Source organism: Triplophysa rosa, linkage group LG12, assembly GCF_024868665.1.
Source record: "Triplophysa rosa linkage group LG12, Trosa_1v2, whole genome shotgun sequence".
NCBI lineage: Eukaryota > Metazoa > Chordata > Actinopteri > Cypriniformes > Nemacheilidae > Triplophysa > Triplophysa rosa.
Window position 1 is genome coordinate 6,978,061 of NC_079901.1, and position 19,401 is coordinate 6,997,461.

Here is a 19,401-nt window from a genome sequence, read left to right on the forward strand (position 1 = left end):
TCTTCACGACCTTTCAGAACGCTTCTGGCAACTGTTCTGAATTTTCTCTCATGTCTTTGTGAAATTTGGCTCTAGCTGTGCTGTTTTAAAAGCGCAGATTGTGTGCAGGTGCGTGCGATTGTAAAAAAGCAGTAAACATGTTCAGGCTGTGATAGCATATCCCTGATCTTGGAGCTCACAGGATGCGGGAGATCACAGGCAGGTTGCATTCATAATCTGCAGGTGTTATGTCAGTTTTTCTCCTCTCGTATAAAATAGAAAGACATCTTGACAGAACAACCTGATCTCAGTATCTGCATGTGTTCATACATTACGTGTTATTCTAGAACAAGCAGTACATTCTCATACAAAGACACTGAAATGTATAATATTATTATTATCCTAAAATAATATATTCTATGTTTTTATAATTTAAGTGACACTATAGGTGGATCTGTAAGGGGGACCACTCATCTGACACAATGATGGAATCCAAGTAATGTATGTTTAGTTATGTCTTGCGATACCCAAACCTTTGAATTTGGCTCCAAAATATGACTTTGTTGAGATTCCCACCATCATTAAATAGTTGTAGGTTTTGGATATTTCACTATTCTTTATTCTCTATTCTGTATTACGTTTGTTTATTTAGAATCCAATAGCCATTCAGATTATCATACCTTATTATAATAATTATGCTAATTATTTTTTTCCATTATTGTATTACCCTTAACACTTACAGATTAATAAATGCAATAATAAAAAATAACTGCAATAAAGCTAGTGTCACTTCATAAATAAACATTAGTAATAAAAATGACTCCCATGCCCTATGGGACATACAGTATATATAAACAAATCAATAAATACAGTGCCCTCCACTATTATTGGCACCCTTGGTAAATATGAGCAAAGAAGGCTGTAAAAATAAATCTGCATTGTTTCTCCTTTTTATATTTTATTAAGAAAATCTACAATATTCCAAAATTTCATTAAAATAAAAACAATTTGAAGTGGGGGGAATATCACAAAAAAATGAAGTGGGGGGAATATAAAAAAAAGTTCTCTTATACACCCTGGTCACAATTATTGGCACCCCTAGAAATTCTAAATATCTCCCAAGTATATTCCCATTGATATTTACATTTTCTTAGCACACCAAGGTGACTAGAAACACAATGCTATCCAGTCATGACTTCTTGTTGCACAGGAGAAAACCTTAATCATTTATCACAATAAAAAAAAACAAGAATATAGTTCTGATGAGCTACACAAAATACAAAATGGCTTTAAGGAAATAGTTAAAAAAATCTAATTTCCAACATCAGGGCAATGACCAAGAAGTTTTAATGGACTGTAGATGCTGATCTGCTCGAAACAGGATGTGTGTCTATATTGTCTCAATGCACAACTAGGAGAAGAATTTGAGTGGCCAAAGACTCTTCAAAGAGCACAGATGGAAAATTGCAGTAATCGGTTGAATTTTGGGGTCGGAAAGCATTTAGAAAAAATAAAGGAAAACTGCACCTCCATCACCACAAGTTGTTTGGGACACTGTTCAAGAAACAAATCTTCTGCTGTCATGCAAAAACAAACTCCACCATATTAATCTGCCATACTGGAACTTCAACCAGGACTGGGTTCTATGGCCATATGAAATGAAAAATTGTTTTTTTGGCAGCAATAACACAAGATAGGTTTGGTGCACACAAGGATAAAAAATGCCCCATATCCACAGTTAAATATGTCGCCAGATCTTTACTGTTGTAAACCTGCTTTTATACCAGAGGTCCTGGACATCTTGTTCAGATACATGGCATCATGTTTTATATCAAATACCAACAAATAAAAAAATCAAAACCTGATTTGCTCTGCTAGAAATATTATAATGGGTCGTGGTTAGATCTTCCATCAGCACACTGGATCAAAATAAACATCAAAATCAACAAAAAATGTGTCACTGAACACAAAATCAAGATCCCGCCATAGCTATCCCAGTCCCATGACCTGAACACTGTAGAAAATGAGTGGGATGAACTGAAGATAAGAGAGCACTAATATTTGAAGGATCTTAAGAGATTCTGTATGAAGGAATGGATTTGGATGACTTGCCATATATTCTCAAATCTCGTCAGACATAAAAGAAAAGACTCAGAGCTGTTTTTCATGCAAACGGAGGTTGCAGAAAGTTTGAATACAAGGGTGCCAATAATTGTGACCAGGGTGTATTGGAGAATTTATTTTTTCATAATGTGATATTCCCCCCACTTCAAATTGTTTTACTTTAATGAAATGTTGGAATATTGTAGATTTTTTAAATAAAAGATCAAAAGGAGAAACAATGCAGATTTATTTTTACAGCCATCTTTGCTCATATTTACCAAGGGTGCCAATAATAATGGAGGGCACTGTATGTTGACTGTATATGTAAAAATACATGTATAAAGCAAGTTTCTGGTTCAATTACATGAAATGGACCAAACTTTTATCAATGTCCCTGTAATAAAGCTCAATAAAACGGAAGGAAGGAGGCGGGAACCGGCGAACAATCAAACATTTTAATTCAAAATAAATAAACAATAAACAGCAATAAAACAGGCCGGCAGCCCCTCACGGACGACTGCCGGCCACACAAACATGAACAAAACTTAGCATTTCCGGGCCCGGTCCTCTCTCCCCGTATTTTCCTGCTGTTCGTCCTTTTATGCTTCCGCTCTCCTCCGTGAGAGATACTAGGCCGGAATGACGCCCAACTGACACTCATTATCAATCGCGTCCCGGCCTCGCTTCCTCCTCCCACGGCTCTCGTCACGCCTCCCTCGTCACAGTCCCATTTTAGCTTTTTCTTTCAAAAAGAATACACGAACACAGAAAAGAAAAAAAAAAGTTTCTCGTCATGCCATTTCATGGAATTACATGGCAGTTCTTCATTATGCAAGTACAATAAAACACACTCTAAGGTCAAATTTAGTTTGACAGGAGAACCTTTTGCAGAATCATCTAATATTACACAATAACATAAAGAATACAGTACCTGCACCGATACGATAAGCAGCATGCAAACATGAAAGTCCACTTTAAGTCTGACTGACAACATTCCCATATTTTTCCCGTAATAAGGGAACCCGTTCGAACCTCCATGGCTTTCCCTTCCCTTACCATTCCTCTCAGCGTGGCCCCTGGGTGGAGATAACAAGAAACAAAATAGCTGGCTGCCGTGACAAAGAGGTAGCAAAGCCTTTTATTCTTCCTTTAAATTGAATTTTTCCACTGTCTCAAACATCTTCCGTAAAGCTAAAGTCCTCTTTACAGTGAATAGATCTTCCTCAGAAATGTGACATAGGCAGACGGCAATTGTTGGGAATCTTTACTCAAATGCTGTCTTTGCTGCAGGATTATCCCACATTTAAACATTTCAATTCAGTCACATCAAACCACCAAAATAGGTCTCCGAGCCAAACAACCACCCAGCTTCACATGTAAACGTCTTTTGTTTTGTTTTTGTTGTTTTCTTTTCTTGTTTCTCTATCTTCGATTCGTTAGAAAATACCGCTTTCTCCGTCACTTGATTGTTCTTTTGCCATCTTCTTTCTTTCTAAGACAGTCACAATTTCAAGTAGCTCCAGACGTTTTATTTAGCTTTGGAAAAGACTTTCAGCTTTAGTACTTAAGAGCTGAGAAACTATCCCATCCCAAACTTCTAAACGCATTGTGCTTGCTTGCAGCGAAGCGTCAAATGAAGGAAGTTTTCTCTGAAGAGCTTTGTCAGGAGCAAACTGTACGCGTAATGAAAATCGCTCTAAAAACAATGAGGAAAATGTGTCCTGTACTGGGCTCCCTCGATGGGTTCAGGAGATGTTTTTCTGTCTAGCAGTTAGTTGGAAGAGGTTTTGCACACCCCATTAACCATGACGGAATGAAAGCTTTCATCTGCTGGGTTCGTTTTCATAGGCAAGAGCGGTATAGTTGTTTTTTTGCCTGTTTCGGGGTGCTGTGTGATCCTGTCGGTTACTGACAACACATCGTTTTTGCCACCCTGAGCATCTTGTACGTATAGTGTCTATGCATATGTTTACGTGAATGTGGAAGATAGAGGAAGATGCCACAAAAACATTTCTCTTAATGCGTTATTGGATTTAATTTGTTTGTTAATCAGGGGTTTCTGGGTTCGATGCTACCCTGAATTGCAGAGACGTATTTTTTTTATTGTTGGCTAATCTGCAACACGTATATGAGACACTTCCTGTCAGATGTCATAAAGACATCTTGAAGATGTCTGTAAGATGTTTATGATTTAGAATGTATGTAAAACTACCTTTTCCAAGACGTTCATCAGATGTTTTTATACAGCAGATGTATTCCACCGTATTATACCTGTCCTGGGTAGTGAACAAATGTCATGATAAAATGTAGACCTTAAATGCATTGTAAGTCGCTTATACAAAATGATATAAGGGACCATGTATAAAGTTTACACATTAGGTATAAATGATGTCATGGCTCTGCCACAAGACCAAGAAAGACATGACATGATGAGGCAGAACCATGACGGAACCCCATGTTTCATGTGGAGGGAGGTAATTTTGGCCCTTTCGGCTTGCCATACTCTCTCCGGTCTTGTCTCTGTTCCCGCCCTCTCCTCATTATTGCTCGTTATTGTTTCATGCCCGTCAGCTGTTCCCTCTTGATTTGTTCCCTTATTTAATGCCCTTGTTTCTTCTGTCTTGGGTCGGTTCATTTTGCCTTGTTTGCCCGTCGTCACCCTCCCGGTCTGTATTGCTGTGTTTTCTAGTTTAGTTAGTTGTAGTTTATGTCTAGTGTTTGTATTTAGTCTTGTCTTGTTTAGTGTAGTTAGTCTATGTTCCTGTTACCTCTTGTTAATTCCCTTGCTGTTTTGTTGTTTACCCCCTCGTGGGTTTTTGTTTCATGTTTTGTATTTATAATTAAAGTCTGTTTGTTAACCCCTTACCCGCTGTCTGCACTTGGGTCCTCTGTCCATGTTTCCCCCAGCGTTCGTGACAAATGAACCCACATTGTGGTAGCGACGCACAAACGTCATTTTACAGTACCTGTTATGGCACATATGCAAAAGCAGTTCTTCCACTGAAATCTTTCTGATTGCTACATTAAGAATAAGAATATGTACAGTATTTCATCTATTGTGGTCTATTCACAGTGAGGAAACGTTTAGTTCCCAAAGGAAAAAACATCCCAATGGAGTTCTTCATACCCAGTATATACCATTAAGATGATCAAACGACGTTTTAAAGTAGATGTATTTCTGTTCACTTAGTAAAAAAAAGAAAATCATATAGGCTTGGACAGCCAGAAGCATTTCCATCTGTTGATATTTTAATCTCTACAGACAATAAGATAAAAAGTCATAGCAACAAGCAATATGGGTGAAAATTCAACAAATCCATTATATTTTCTTATAAAGAATGGTGTTTTATGTAAAGTGTATTGTCAGATAAAATGCACTGTATATGAAGTGAAGGACAGTGTACAGTCAGCCAGTCTATTATTGCAAAATAAACACAGATAAGGCGGTCGGGAGCCCTAATGGAATTACACCTACTTAATACCAAATAAATGCTTGTGCTTTTAGTTTGGACGCTGTAATGTGAGAAGCAATGGTCAAATAATGAGTTTGGTGGCCATTGCACACAAATGGCTGTAGAAATGAAACAGTCAGCATAAAGCATTAAAAACGTAGTGAAATAAGGTGACCCAAAATGTGTTTTGCCGTTTATTAGGCATGCAATCGGTTTTCAGACAAATAGCTCTATCAATAATAAACATTGTCTAATATTTTCATCAGCAATCTATTTCAAGGTCCTGGTGTGAATGGGTCATGTCCCAGAATCGTTTGTACTCAGTATTTGTGTGGTTCTCTGCTCAGGAGAGAAAGCAAACAGGAAGGCAGGTTAAAAAATGGTGGCGAAATGTAGTCTTCATCTCAGGTTCTGTTGCCTTTTAAGGTTGTTCATCTGGACAAGGAAGATGAGATACAGAAGATTCCTCTTCAGCCACCATACTATGACATGGCACAGTCTGAGACCACCGCGTTCACCGATAAGCCGGTGAGTAGCGCTGCTAAACTCATTGCTGTTTGTGTTTCTCTTGCTTTGGTGGTATCCGTGAAAGTAGGCCTCGGGAGTCCGGCTTCTAGACAGCATCTTATGCATGTTGTAGAAGATGAATTGCCTTCAGAAAGGAGTTTACATTTAAGGAGGAACCCAGCGGGACTTATTTTCTGCCTTGTATTGTGTCAGCTGAGAACAGATGACAAGTTTAGCAGGGGTCTGTTATGCAGCTGACTCTGCAAAAGGTATGGGGTTGCTCACACGTCGAGGGATTGCATAAAGTTACAGACGTATCGGATTCGCATTCTGGCTATGTTACAAAACCTAGAAAGCTTAGCTGTGTGCCTTCATAGAAAGTTGTATTCTCAAAGCAGCATTCTGACTAAAATGCAAATGACACTCTTATTTACTAGAAACAAATAGTGTTCCTCAAACTAAGAAAACAGAAGGCTTGACTCACAGAATTTTCACTATTAGCATGTCGCTAAGCTAACAATGTGATACGCACATGTTTTTTTGTTGTTGTTTTGAACTGTATTTTGCATAGGTTTTTCACTTTGCTTTGCAATGCATTATAGGACTGCCTTTGTCCCAAAGTATTCAAGTAATAATAGGTACACATAGATGAATCATGAGGGGCTGTTTCTGTGGGATGCTACACGTAGGTCGTAAGCCATGTTGGAACAGTCAAAGCTAGTCAAAACACTTAAAAGAAAGTTGACTGTGCAAATGTAGTTGCATGTGTGAATAAAAAATGATATGTGCTGTTGTGTAGACCCAAACATTACAATTGCTAAAGTAACAATACAACAAATGTGTTTGTTAACACAAAAAAAGTTAACCATAGTTATTACATGTTTAAAGCTTAACTCATTTCTTCTGAAATGTAAATTTCAATGGCTTTGGAAACCAGATGCACAATGTTGCGAGCAAGTATTGCCAGTTTCAAGATGGCGGATGCCTCAATGTGTCTGGAGCAGTCGAATGTGGCATTTACATATATGTATCTACAGTATAGGCAATACTGGCTTATAGATGTGGCTACTTAATAGAACAGCCATGAATTATTGCCCAACAAAGTCCTTGTTTCAGTCAGTTCTGCAGAGAGCCGTGCAGTCCAGCAATGCTGAAAATGTCATTTACTTACAATAGCACATCCACTACAAATCAAATATAAAACATTTGGTGAAATACAATCTCACTGCTCCTTTACACTGAGCTCGTTGGTCCTTTCTGTGAGATTTTCTCTCTACCCATCACTCCACACCTCTCATTCTCTCCTGTGTAATGGTACTCTTCAGTCGAGGCCTAATTAAGACACCAGTTTCCCAGCAACCCCTGTGTGGATAGATTGTGTGGCACTACATTATACTGCATTGTCTTATTTTCAATTGCAAGCCTTGTTATCCTGGTTGTGTTGGTTTCTCTATAAATGGGTGCTGCATGCGTCTTTAACAGTCACAACCCTCCTGTTATAGGCTTGTTGTTTGTCAACTTTCCTTTTTATAGCTTTATACGTTTTTATTGTTTTTTTATTATAAATAAATGTCAACACACAAATCAGCTTCTGTATCTGCACACAATTACATGGCTATTGGCCCAATTTTAATGTAGTTTCTAGTTGTTACTCATGCTTAACTTTTAGAAAAAATATTAACATACTCAAGTTAATACCTCCATTTAAGTTCAAATTTTAAATCGTTATTATTTTGATTAAATATATTAAGATTTTTTTTGTGCTGTCAGAAAATTAATCGATTCCAAAATAAATGTTTGTCTTTAAATGATATATGTGTGGGTGGCAAGTACATTTATATGTACTGTACATATGTAAATACACAGCGGTATATTTAAGAAATATTCGTTTTATTACTTGATGTAAATTATATTAACATGCATATATTTATGTAAATATGTCTTATATATCTACACATTAGGGCTGTCAAACTATTAATCGTATCCGGAATAAAAGTTTGTGTTTACATAATGTTTGTGTACTGTGCAGATTCATTTTGTATTTATAAAAACATACACATACATGCGCATATGTAAGAAAAATATAAAAATGAATAAACCTTTATATACAATTTAAAATATTGGTAAATGTAAATACATGTAAATATTTCCTATATATGTGTACAAGTATGTGTTTGTTTATAAATACAAAATTAATATGCACAGTACACATACATATATTATGTAAACACAACCTTTTATTCTGTATGTGATTAAAAATGTCTGTGTGTATTTATATACATATAAATATCGACACTGCATACTGTATATTATATAAACATGTATATTATATCATTTTGGAATTTGACAGCACTTTTTTTACATTTAGAAATGCTCTTCAGAAGCTAAATAAAACATTTAGATGTCTCAGTGTGAAAAGATTTGTGGAAAAAAGTCAAAGAATGTGAGGATATGGAAGTTTAGTGGTTTAGGCCAAACCAAGAACTCATGACCAACTGTCACATGACAAACAAAAGTTTGTTTGTCCATGTAACATGGCAAACCATTAAGAATCAAGTGTATGTAAACTTCAAGCATTTTGTAGATTCAGCAATATTTTTATGTTATGGATCTGTTATTTGAAATATATTTTTTAGTTATTCATAATATAAAAAAATGCAATTTGTGCCAACAATTTGCAAATTCTGCAAAGCGTATTTAAAGTTCTGAACAGAACTACTGTATATACCGTGCATATAAAAAACAGAAAAACTCTGAGGTCAAGGAAAACCCCCAAGTGTTCACATACTGTGATGTTCCAATGTGGTGTTGTGCATCACCCATTGAGACATGCAGAGTGAATGCAGTGCACTTAATCTCCAGCTGTACTCTGCTTTTATAGTGGACTGTGGGGAGGACTATGGTACAGAACAGCAGCACTTTTGCTGCAGTGTTGCTACTATACAGTCATGCTAACACACACACGTTCTGTCACATGACTGTACTAACACAGGCTTTATATAGCAGTGCAGGTCTCGGAGGTGAATTTGTTCTAGATAACACAAAACTGTCAACCACTAATTACACAAATGCTCTGCACAACATTTTACAACAATGGATTAGCATACATTCATATGGGACCATATTTTGGCATGATTTCAATATTACATAATTCACAGCGCTCATAAATAAAGTGTTTGCAAAGATTAATCTAGTTCAATATGTGCACGAGGGCTTTATTTGTATCCGCAGCGGTGCATGGGTATGTATTGATCACCTCGGAGAATGAAAAATGACATAACATTGTGACACTTTACGCGATGAAAAAACGCACATTTATTTTCTGTGATGTCAAAGTGGCAATGAGGGTGCTTAAGTTCTTAGTGTTCTTGCTAATGAAAAGAGCCGGGGACTAATGAAGCAGCTTTTCCGAGCCAGAACGCGAGCTCCCAGTGGGGAAAGAGCCCCTCCCCTCCCAATGGCTGACGTGACTGTAATTAGCTTGACTAGCATGTCTATTGTGTTCACTGGAATTTGCTTCAATGGTGGAAAAGGGCAGAAACATCACTGGATTGCTGAAGTGATTGGTTTGCGAGGCTGAAAAGCCATTTCAGATGGGGTCTTAAGTAATCAACGTCAGATTCCTTAGACTTTCATCCATCTCAATTGCCGTCCTTGACTCTACAGTAAAACTGAGGTAATGCTTCCTGTGTCGTTGTCAGAGACCGAGGCTGCATTTCAATTGCGCGATGGATGCCTTTTTAAACAAATCCAAACATTTCAATTTACATTTATGCATTTGACAGATGCTTTTATCTAAAGCAACTTACATTGCATTGTCTTATACATTTTGTTTCTGACTATGTGCAATCCCCAGGGATCGAACCCATGACATTGGCATTGCTAATACCATGCTCTAACCACTGAGCCACAGGAAAACTATTTCTTCTTTTTCTTTTTATATATGAGTCTCATTTTTATCGTTTTAGTCCGTTTCTAATATTTGGCTGACAATATTGTATCGGCCATAAACGTTTTGAACTTATCTTAATAATAATAAAAGCTGTATTCTTGTTAAGATCACATAACACTGCGAATATAGTAGCTTATTGCATACTTTTCTTTTCGTTTTTAATTCTTAGATTTGCTTTGTGAAGGTTATTCAGGGACATCCTTCCAGACCATTTTTAACCCTGGTGTTCATATTGTTTTTCGGATTTTTTACAATGTCCACAGGTCTAATGGACCCACAACAACATTCAGTTTATAAATCAATACACCCGTACATGTTTCTGTAAAAATACTTTACAGATGGTTACTTTATCCCAGTTACAAGCAACATAGACAGCATATTGACCACTTCGGATGATGTAAACAATGCTGATCCAACACTGGTCCATTAAAATGTCCTATTTTAGTTTTTTAACACAACGCAAACATTTGAACGAAATACAACCAACAGAACATTTATAACTGAATCAAAATGTTAAACAAATATATTTAGGATTTAATTATGTACGTCAGATTTTGAACAATAAAAAAGATACCTCTTCACCAGTGTTTACTTCTTGCGATGTGCTCTATGTTCACACACTGATTTTATACTTAATACACAAAAAAGTCCAACTTAAGAGAAACTTCAGAAGATTTAAGTGTACTCAACTCTGCTTTTTTTATTCACACTACGTTCAATTTTGCGTGCATATGATACGTCAATCGTTCCTACTGCATTAACCTTGGTGGAGAGCAGCCATTTTGAGAGGAAACACTGAAATAATGAAATTAATATTTTTTGGTTAATGAGACAAATTGCCGTATAAAATTGCCGTATAACATGTACACACGCTAAAATTGGCATATCCAATGCACGCAAACATTGGCGTATCATATGCACGCCAAATTGAACTTTAGTCTACATATTACACAATTTTGCCACAGCGTATTATGTATACGCATTTCTTGAGAATGGGTTGTAAATTAAGTGTACATTGTGAACTTTTTAAGGAAACTTTGAAAAGGTTCCCACAAACCCGAACACCACACTACACATAAAGAAAACAGTCTAAAACAATTCCTTTTCTTAGTTTTATGCACGGATTGTGCATGGACGTACACGTTCACATTCATCTTTAGCAATATTTCACTTGCTAAGATCTGAGTCACTCATTTTAATCTCCAAGTAATACAGTACAGATATCAGCCTACATTGGGATGCAGCCTGCGTTCTTGAGTCTCTTGAACTCCAGCATCATAAAGCACACGGTGAAACACATTCTGTTCACTTTGTCTCTCAGCTTAAGTCGAAAGAGCCAGGAGAGTCAAACTCCCCCAGAACACACAGCACCAGGAGTGTCGCACTCGCTGAAGACTCTCATTTAATATTCACACGGTACATTGCCCGCAGGAGATACCTCACACAGAACGTCCTTTGCCTTACTGTCACCAAGACATCAAAACCAATATCTACACCATCTGTTTAAATACAATGATACCGGCTCACAAAGCTAGTGAATTACTGAAGATTACAAGCCCAGTAGTCCTTTTCCACAGCTAGAGAGTTTGTCATTTGAATCTGAATAAAACAATTATCTGCTAGATGCTATCAGCAACCATGAGAGGGCTGGAACTGTCAAAGCAAAAGTGAAGATCCCGCTGCGACAGAAAACGAAGGGATGACAGCGATAAAAGAAGATGACAGTTAATGTCCCCTGTTTGAACAAAAAAGTGCCACCACAGAGAGATTATAGACATACACGAGAGTGTTCATTAGATCCTCAGCAGTGATTGGATAATGGCTGAAGTGCTGCCACATTAATGCCGTCTGTGGGTGAAATCCTCTGTATTGCTCAGAAACTGAGATTTCTTTCATTACCATTCAACAGTTTGTGGCCAGATAATTGTCTCATAAAATTTTATGAGCGAAATAATTTCAAAACACCACCACCTCGTCTAATGTTTCAAGGTTGTTTTGAAGTATGTCTAGTTTTTATTCATTTATTTCATTTTTATGTTATACTTGTCTTCTTTTCAGATGATGTGCAGTGACAGATTATTTGTTTTACATAGTGTTTTTATTTCATCGTTCAATATCTGATGTAAGCGATACATCTGCCTTTCTGTTTTCTAGTAAGAGTTCCTGTCTCACTATGTGACACCAAGTGAACCGTCTTGTTTATTCAGTGGTCCCAAAAAGTGTTGTGACACTCATGATGTTTAAAACCAAATGAATGTTACTGCATTACATAATACAATATCAAACCAAATTTGTTACTTTTTATCGTAAAGAAAAACAACACCAGCACACTTTTCAATCAAAACAAAAGAAGGTTTGAAATTATAAAACAGATTGAGTATTGAAAATGAAAACTGAAGTGTTTTGGATACTTTCGGGTGATCTTAACGCGTGTGCAATTTAAGGAACAATATTCTGTGAACAGATCTAGAAAAGTTGCCATGCTTTAGCTTCCAAATATATATTATGACAATTGATGAAAATGTTTAGTTGAGAAAAATCCTTTGATCATTTCTTCTTCCTTATGTCATTCCAAACGTTTATGACTTTGAGATATTTTAAGGAACACTGGTAACCAAATAACATTAGCCCCCATTGACATCCATTGTAAGGACACATAAACCACTGAGACATTTCATTAAAATATCTTCTTTTGTGTTCCACAAAAGAGAGTCATATGTATAAGTTTGTAACAACATGAGGGCGAATAAATAACAGAATTATTATTTTTAGATGTACTGTTTTTATAACCCGTGGAAGCTCCATGTTAGCTACTAGTCATTTGCATTCATTAATTTAGCAGACGCTTTAATCTGAATAATTTTTTCAGTTATGCAATACTGAAGATGATCATTAAGGTCTTGTATTTTCTACATTTTCAGATCAGAAAGTCGTTTGGTTTTAAATCCCTTTTAACCAGTAATTTATTAGTGTATGAGAAGGCGGTTATCCAGAACAAATCAGGTTGCAACCACTACAGATGCAGTGTGTTTACATTTCTGACTATTCTCTGAATGCGGCTTGAGCGATTGCATGGCAAATCGTACATGTGGCTACTTTGCTAAGACACCTGTGTGAACTCGAGGGGAACTGACTTGATACATTTACCAAAAAAATCACCTTGGGACCAGTCGTTTAAAGGTCATTGTAAAAATAGCTCAACCAAGTGAAGTTAGTTCTGAGAAAAGGTCTGCGTTTACATATGCCACATGGTTTGATATTTTATTATATAATGCAGTGACATTCAGATGTTCTTAAGTCTTGGGGCCACTGTATGCCATCCTGCAGATGCACATCGCTCACTGTCATTCGGTTAACCTTGATGGGCTGTGTTTCAGTCCCTCCCAAGCTCTTCTTGTAAACCGGCTCATGTTGGTTGCTGGAGCTCGATTGATTTATCTGTTGCACAAGGCCATCTGTACGCATATAGAGACATGACCGTGTGCACTTTCTGTGTTATCATTATCATGTTTGGTAACGTCTGTCCATTCATCTTATGTCTGCTCTTCTATGACACTTCACCGGAGGAGTCGCGTCATATTGCCTGAGCTACATGATAAACAGCTGTGGAGACAGAAGGCTGTTAAAATCACCATGCTGTTACCAACAGACAAACCAAATCAAAGTACATTTAACATACAGATTAAATATTTACTAGGACTGTTAAACGATTAATGGTATCCAGAATAAAGGTTTGTGTTTACATAATATATGTCTGTGTACTGTGCATGTTAATTTTGTATTTATAAACACACACTCTAAAAATTGAACAGTGATTTAACATGAAACAGTTTACATAAAAAATGTTTTACATTTTAAAGCTGTGAAATCAATGAAATATAATGTTTAAATTGTGTAAATGTAAGTAAAAAAAGGGATTCTGAGTAACTCAAATATTTATATTAAAATTCACATCAAATATTAAGTGTATATTAAAAATCCCACTGAAAAAATAATTTTAAAATACTTTAAAAGATTTCATTATATTATGTTTTGTGATATTTACTACGCCATATTAATTATTTTCAGTGCAGACACATACATGCATATATTTAGGTCAAATATAAAATATTTATTTTTTATAAATGTTTATAAATATTTAAATTATTGGTAAATATAAATAAATACATATATTTCCTAAATGTGTATATATACAGTATATATATATATATATACTGTATATTAATATGTTATATATTTAATTGTAGCAGGTGGAGAGACGACACATACACAAAGAGTAGGTTTTTTTAGCCCCGGAGGGGTGTTTTTATTCAAACAGTGAGTGCCGGGTGTCTCGTGTAAAGTTCGGAGGTATTGGTGGCTGCCCGGCGGGGGAGTGTCTCTGAACTATTTCCTTCAGTTCACCGTGATCTCCGTGCCCAAGTGCGTGTCCATCCACCGTGTAAGTATCCCTTCCGTGCGTGCTCCTGAGTGCGCTGTCGATCGTCGATCATCAATCGTCCGAGCCTGCGAGACAGAAGATATAAGAGTTAACCCTGACTTGTATGGGAGTCCTAGCTCACCGTGTCCTCTGCTCCGCTGGCTTTTATGCCCAGTTGATTGGTGAGTTGACAATCGGCAGCTGTGTCTCATCCGTTTCCCTGGCGATGCTGATTGCACAAGGGGTGACTCGTCACATCCCCCCCCAGGCATCGACGTGGGACGTAGAGACTTCCCGATCGGCCTGGGTGGGTGTGGGCGGGGAGGGACTGTCCCCGACCGGGACGTCCAACCTGACCAGAGTCTCGACAGACCGTCGGCGTTGCCATGGGAGGCCCCAGCCCTGTGTGCTACGGTGAAGTGGAAGTCCTGGAGCGCCAGGAACCATCGGGTCACTCGGGCATTGGTGTCCTTGGCCCTTGCCATCCATTGCAGGGGGGCGTGATCCGTGACGAGGGTGAAGCTTCTCCCGAGCAGGTAGTACCTGAGCTCCTGGACTGCCCACTTTATGGCTAGGGCCTCCTTCTCCACCGTTGCATACCGGGACTCGGCGGGGGTGAGCCTCCTGCTGATATATACAATGGGATGCTCCTCACCCCCCCCAGTCTGGGACAACACCGCGCCTACTCCCGTATCTGAGGCGTCGGTCTGGAGTGTAAAGGGGCATCCGTAGTCGGGGGCGTACAGCACTGGAGACGATGTTAGGGCTGCCTTCAATGCCTGGAATGCCCTCTCCGTCTCCTGGGTCCAGATAACCTTTTCTGGCTGCCCCTTTCTGGTCAGCTCGGTCAGGGGACTGGCTATAGAGGAGAAGTTAGGGATGAAACATCTATAATATCCCGCCAGCCCCATGAAAGCTCATACCTGGGTCTTGGTCCGTGGCTGGGGGCATCCCTCACTGCCTCCACCTTCCTACTCTGGGGCTGGATTAATCCTCGTCCAACGCGGTATCCCAGGTACTGAGCTTCGTCGAGCCCTAGGTGGCATTTCCGTGGGTTGGCGGTAAGTCCCGACTTCCGTAGGTCGATTAGCACCCTCCGCAACCGGTCAAGGTGGTCCTCCCAGCTCTCCGAGTGGATGACCAAGTCGTCGATATAGGCCGCCGCATAGGCCTGATGGGGCCGCAAGAGGACATCCATCATCCTCTGGAAGGTGGCCGGGGCCCCATGCAGGCCAAAGGGGAGGACTCGGTACTGCCAATGGCCGGACGGGGTGCTGAACGCCGTCTTTTCCCGGGCGTCCAGTGCCAGGGGTACCTGCCAGTATCCCTTCGTCAGGTCTAACGTGCTGATGTACCGAGCCTTCCCCAGGCGGTCCAGGAGTTCATCCACTCGGGGCATGGGGTATCCATCGAAGAGTGAGACTTCGTTAAGGCGCCGAAAGTCATTACAGAAGCGGAGGGTGCCATCCGGCTTTGGGACCATCACGATGGGGCTCGACCAGGGGCTGCGGGACGACTCTATCACCCCTAATTTCTTCATGCGGGTGATTTCCTCCTCTACTGTATAGCCAACCGGCGAGCTTCCGGGACCCGGTAAGGACGCTGCCTAACGATGGTTCCTGGGGGGGTCCGGATCTCGTGTTTGATGATCCGGGTCTGCCCAGGCCTCTCGGAGAAGACGTCCTTAAACTGACTGACCAGGGACCGGAGGTCTTGCTTCTGTGTAGCCGCCAGTTGGTCGCCCATCGGAATTACAGCTGGCGCAGTGTCTGCGAAGGCGGCCATCTGGGCCGGCGAGGCTATCCATCTCTTCAGCAGGTTGATGTGATATAGCTTTTCCTCCTTTAGCCACCCCGGCTGAAGGACCCGGTAGTTGACCGGCCCTACCCTTTCCACAATGGTGTATGGGCCATTCCAGGAGGCCAGAAACTTGGATGTAGTCGTCGGGATGAGAACCATCACTCGGTCACCTGGCAGAAACTCTCGAGGTTGGGCGGGCCGATCATACAACCGTTTTTGGGCGCGCTGAGCCTCGGAGAGGTGCTCTCTAACGAGGGGCATCACCCGGTCAATGCGGTCTTTCATCTGCCGTACATGCTCGATGATGGTCCGATGGGGTGCCGGCTGTTGTTCCCATGCCTCTTTAGCGACGTCTAGGAGCCCTCGGGGCTGTCGTCCGAAGAGGAGCTCAAAAGGCGTGAAGCCGGTAGAGGCCTGTGGTACCTCTCGGATGCCGAACAGCACGTACGGCAGCATCAGGTCCCAGTCGCGCCCATCCTCCGCCACCACCCGGCGCAACATCCGTTTCAGTGTCTGGTTGAATCTCTCGACCAGACCGTCTGTCTGGGGATGGTAAACGGAGGTGCGCAGCTGTTTCACCTGGAGTAGGTGGCAGAGGTCCGCCATCAGCCGGGACATGAACGGAGTTCCCTGGTCAGTCAGGATCTCCGAGGGGATTCCCACCCGGCTGAAGAGAAGGAAGAGCTCCTTGGCAATGGCCTTGGCGGTGGCCTTCCTCAGGGGGACTGCTTCCGGGTACCGGGTGGCGTAATCGACAATCACCAGGATATGTTCATGCCCCCGGGCAGACTTAGGCAGCGGTCCTACCAGATCCATCCCTATACGCTCAAAGGGTACCTCAATGATGGGCAGGGGGACCAGAGGGCTGGGGGGCGGCCGTTTCGGCGAGGTCTTCTGGCAAGTGGGGCAACTCTGGCAGAATCTCCGAACTTCTCCCTCCAGTCCAGGCCAATGGAATCGGTCCCGAATCATCTGTATGGTATTGGCCGCCCCAAGGTGTCCAGCCATGGGATGGGTGTGGGCCAGCTCCAGGATTGAGTCCGTCTTTTGCTTCGGGACCACTAGCAGCTGCTTTTCCTCCCCCCGCCTCTGACCAACACAGTATAACAGACCGTTTTTTATAACAAAATGAGGGACCGGATGTGGCCCCGGTATCCTAACCTTGTCCTCGACGATGCGCACCTGATCCCAGCAGTTTCGCAATCGCTCATCTTCGCGTTGTTCTCTTCCAAAAGACCCCCCCCGGTGATCTGTCGAAAAAGGTCAGAAAAAAGGTTAGGATTTTGACACTCACCCTCGGGCTCACTTCCGGCGGCCATCCAGGCCTGATAGGGTGTCGGGGTCCTCCGAGGGTGGTGTCTCCGGGGGCGGCCCCCTCGGCCCGTTGGCCGTAGAGAGGTTGCCAGGAGTTGATCAAACCCTGGCCAGTCTCGACCCAGCAGCACGGGTACGGGTAGATCATCCACAATCCCTACATCCAGAGGCCATGACCCCAGGGGAGCGGCCACGGTGACACGGCGGGCGGGGAATTCCCGGGTGTCCCCATGGACGCAGGTAATTGGGATTGTGAATTTTCCACCCGCACCGGGGGCTACTACGTCGGGCTGGACCAGGGTGATAGTGCTACCGGAATCCAAGGTCGCTGTAACCGGCCGCCCGTTCACCTTGATCACCCGCTGGGGAGCTCCGGGGGACACTTGTCGATGAACAGCACAACCGGCCATCCAAGCTCGGGGAGCCACAGGTCCCGGTTCCGTGGGCATGGGTTCATCCAAGGGTGAGGGGGCCGCCGGTCTGTTACCTGGTCGAGAGATACCCTCCGGTGGTCGCCAAGCCGGACTCACCCTCCGGGGCGCCAGCATCGCTCTCTCTCCCGCATCGCGGGCTGCAGATGCCTCTGCCAGCTCCACCGACTCGATCAGGTCCATCAGAATGGTGGGACCCCTCATACTGACCGCGGTGCGGTATCGGCGCGGCAGGGCCCGTAAGAGGCGATCCACCACCACCCTTTCTGCCACTTGGGAGGCGGTGGGTCTGTCCGAGAGAAGCCATAGGTGTCCCAGGCGTGAGAGTTGCGCTGCCTGGGCTCGTACCGGAGTGTTTTCATCATATGTCCACTTAAAGAAAAGGTGAGCTGCACTGATGGCTGACAACCCCATTCTGGCGAGGATCTCTGCTTTCAGCACATCATAGTCCTCTGCTGCCACCGTGGGGAGAGCATAATAGGCCCGTTGGGCTTCCCCCGTCAGGAAGGGAGCCAGGATCTTTACCCACTCGGCCTTGTCCCACGCCTCCCGAGCGGCGATTACCTCAAAGGTGTGGAGGTAGGCCTCCACATCATCCTGGTCTGTTAACTTTGTAAGGAGGTGGTGGGCCGCCGATCAAGCTTCAGGAAGTGGAATCCAGGCCGCGATCGCCTCTCTCATCTGATCCATAGCTGCATCCGCACGGTTTTGCCTCTGGGTCAGTTGCTCGGTAAGCTGTTGCTGGCGGACTGTAATCTCAGCGAGCCGGCGGACGATCTCCTCCATCTTGCTATGCCGCTGGCAGGGAGAGAGGGAGAGAGAGGATCTGAAAGGGTAGAAAAAAAACTCGTTGGAAAGGCCCTGTGTATGTGCCAAATCTCTCTAGGATGCCCGCATTCTCCACCAAATGTAGCAGGTGGAGAGACGACACATACACAAAGAGTAGGTTTTTCTTAGCCCCGGAGGGGTGTTTTTATTCAAACAGTGAGTGCCGGGTGTCTCGTGTAAAGTTCGGAGGTATTGGTGGCTGCCCGGCGGGGAAGTGTCTCTGAACTATTTCCTTCAGTTCACCGTGATCTCCGTGCCCAAGTGTGTGTCCATCCACCGTGTAAGTATCCCTTCCGTGCGTGCTCCTGAGTGCGCTGTCGATCGTCGATCATCAATCGTCCGAGCCTGCGAGACAGAAGATATAAGAGTTAACCCTGACTTGTATGGGAGTCCTAGCTCACCGTGTCCTCTGCTCCGCTGGCTTTTATGCCCAGTTGATTGGTGAGTTGACGATCGGCAGCTGTGTCTCATCCGTTTCCCTGGCGATGCTGATTGCACAAGGGGTGACTCGTCACAATAGGCTACAGTATGCTATAAAAATGTAATATTAGGATATTCTGGATATTTTGTATAATAACATTGGAGTAATTTAAGTGATACATGCTTAAATTTCAT

The 19,401-nt window shown here is 42.1% G+C and overlaps 1 protein-coding gene across 4 annotated transcripts in view; it reads left to right on the plus strand.

Annotated features, from left to right (window-relative positions):
* nectin1b (nectin cell adhesion molecule 1b) overlaps window positions 1-19,401 on the plus strand; it is a 231,608-nt gene that overhangs the window by 178,525 nt on the left and 33,682 nt on the right. For 3 of the 4 annotated variants that reach the window (XM_057348639.1, XM_057348640.1, XM_057348641.1), the window contains one exon: window positions 5,961-6,062. The exons of the other annotated variant lie outside the window; for it this stretch is intronic. In XM_057348639.1, the coding sequence (XP_057204622.1) occupies window positions 5,961-6,062 (102 nt within the window). The remainder of the gene's footprint in view (window positions 1-5,960; window positions 6,063-19,401) is intronic. 4 annotated transcript variants of the gene reach the window in all.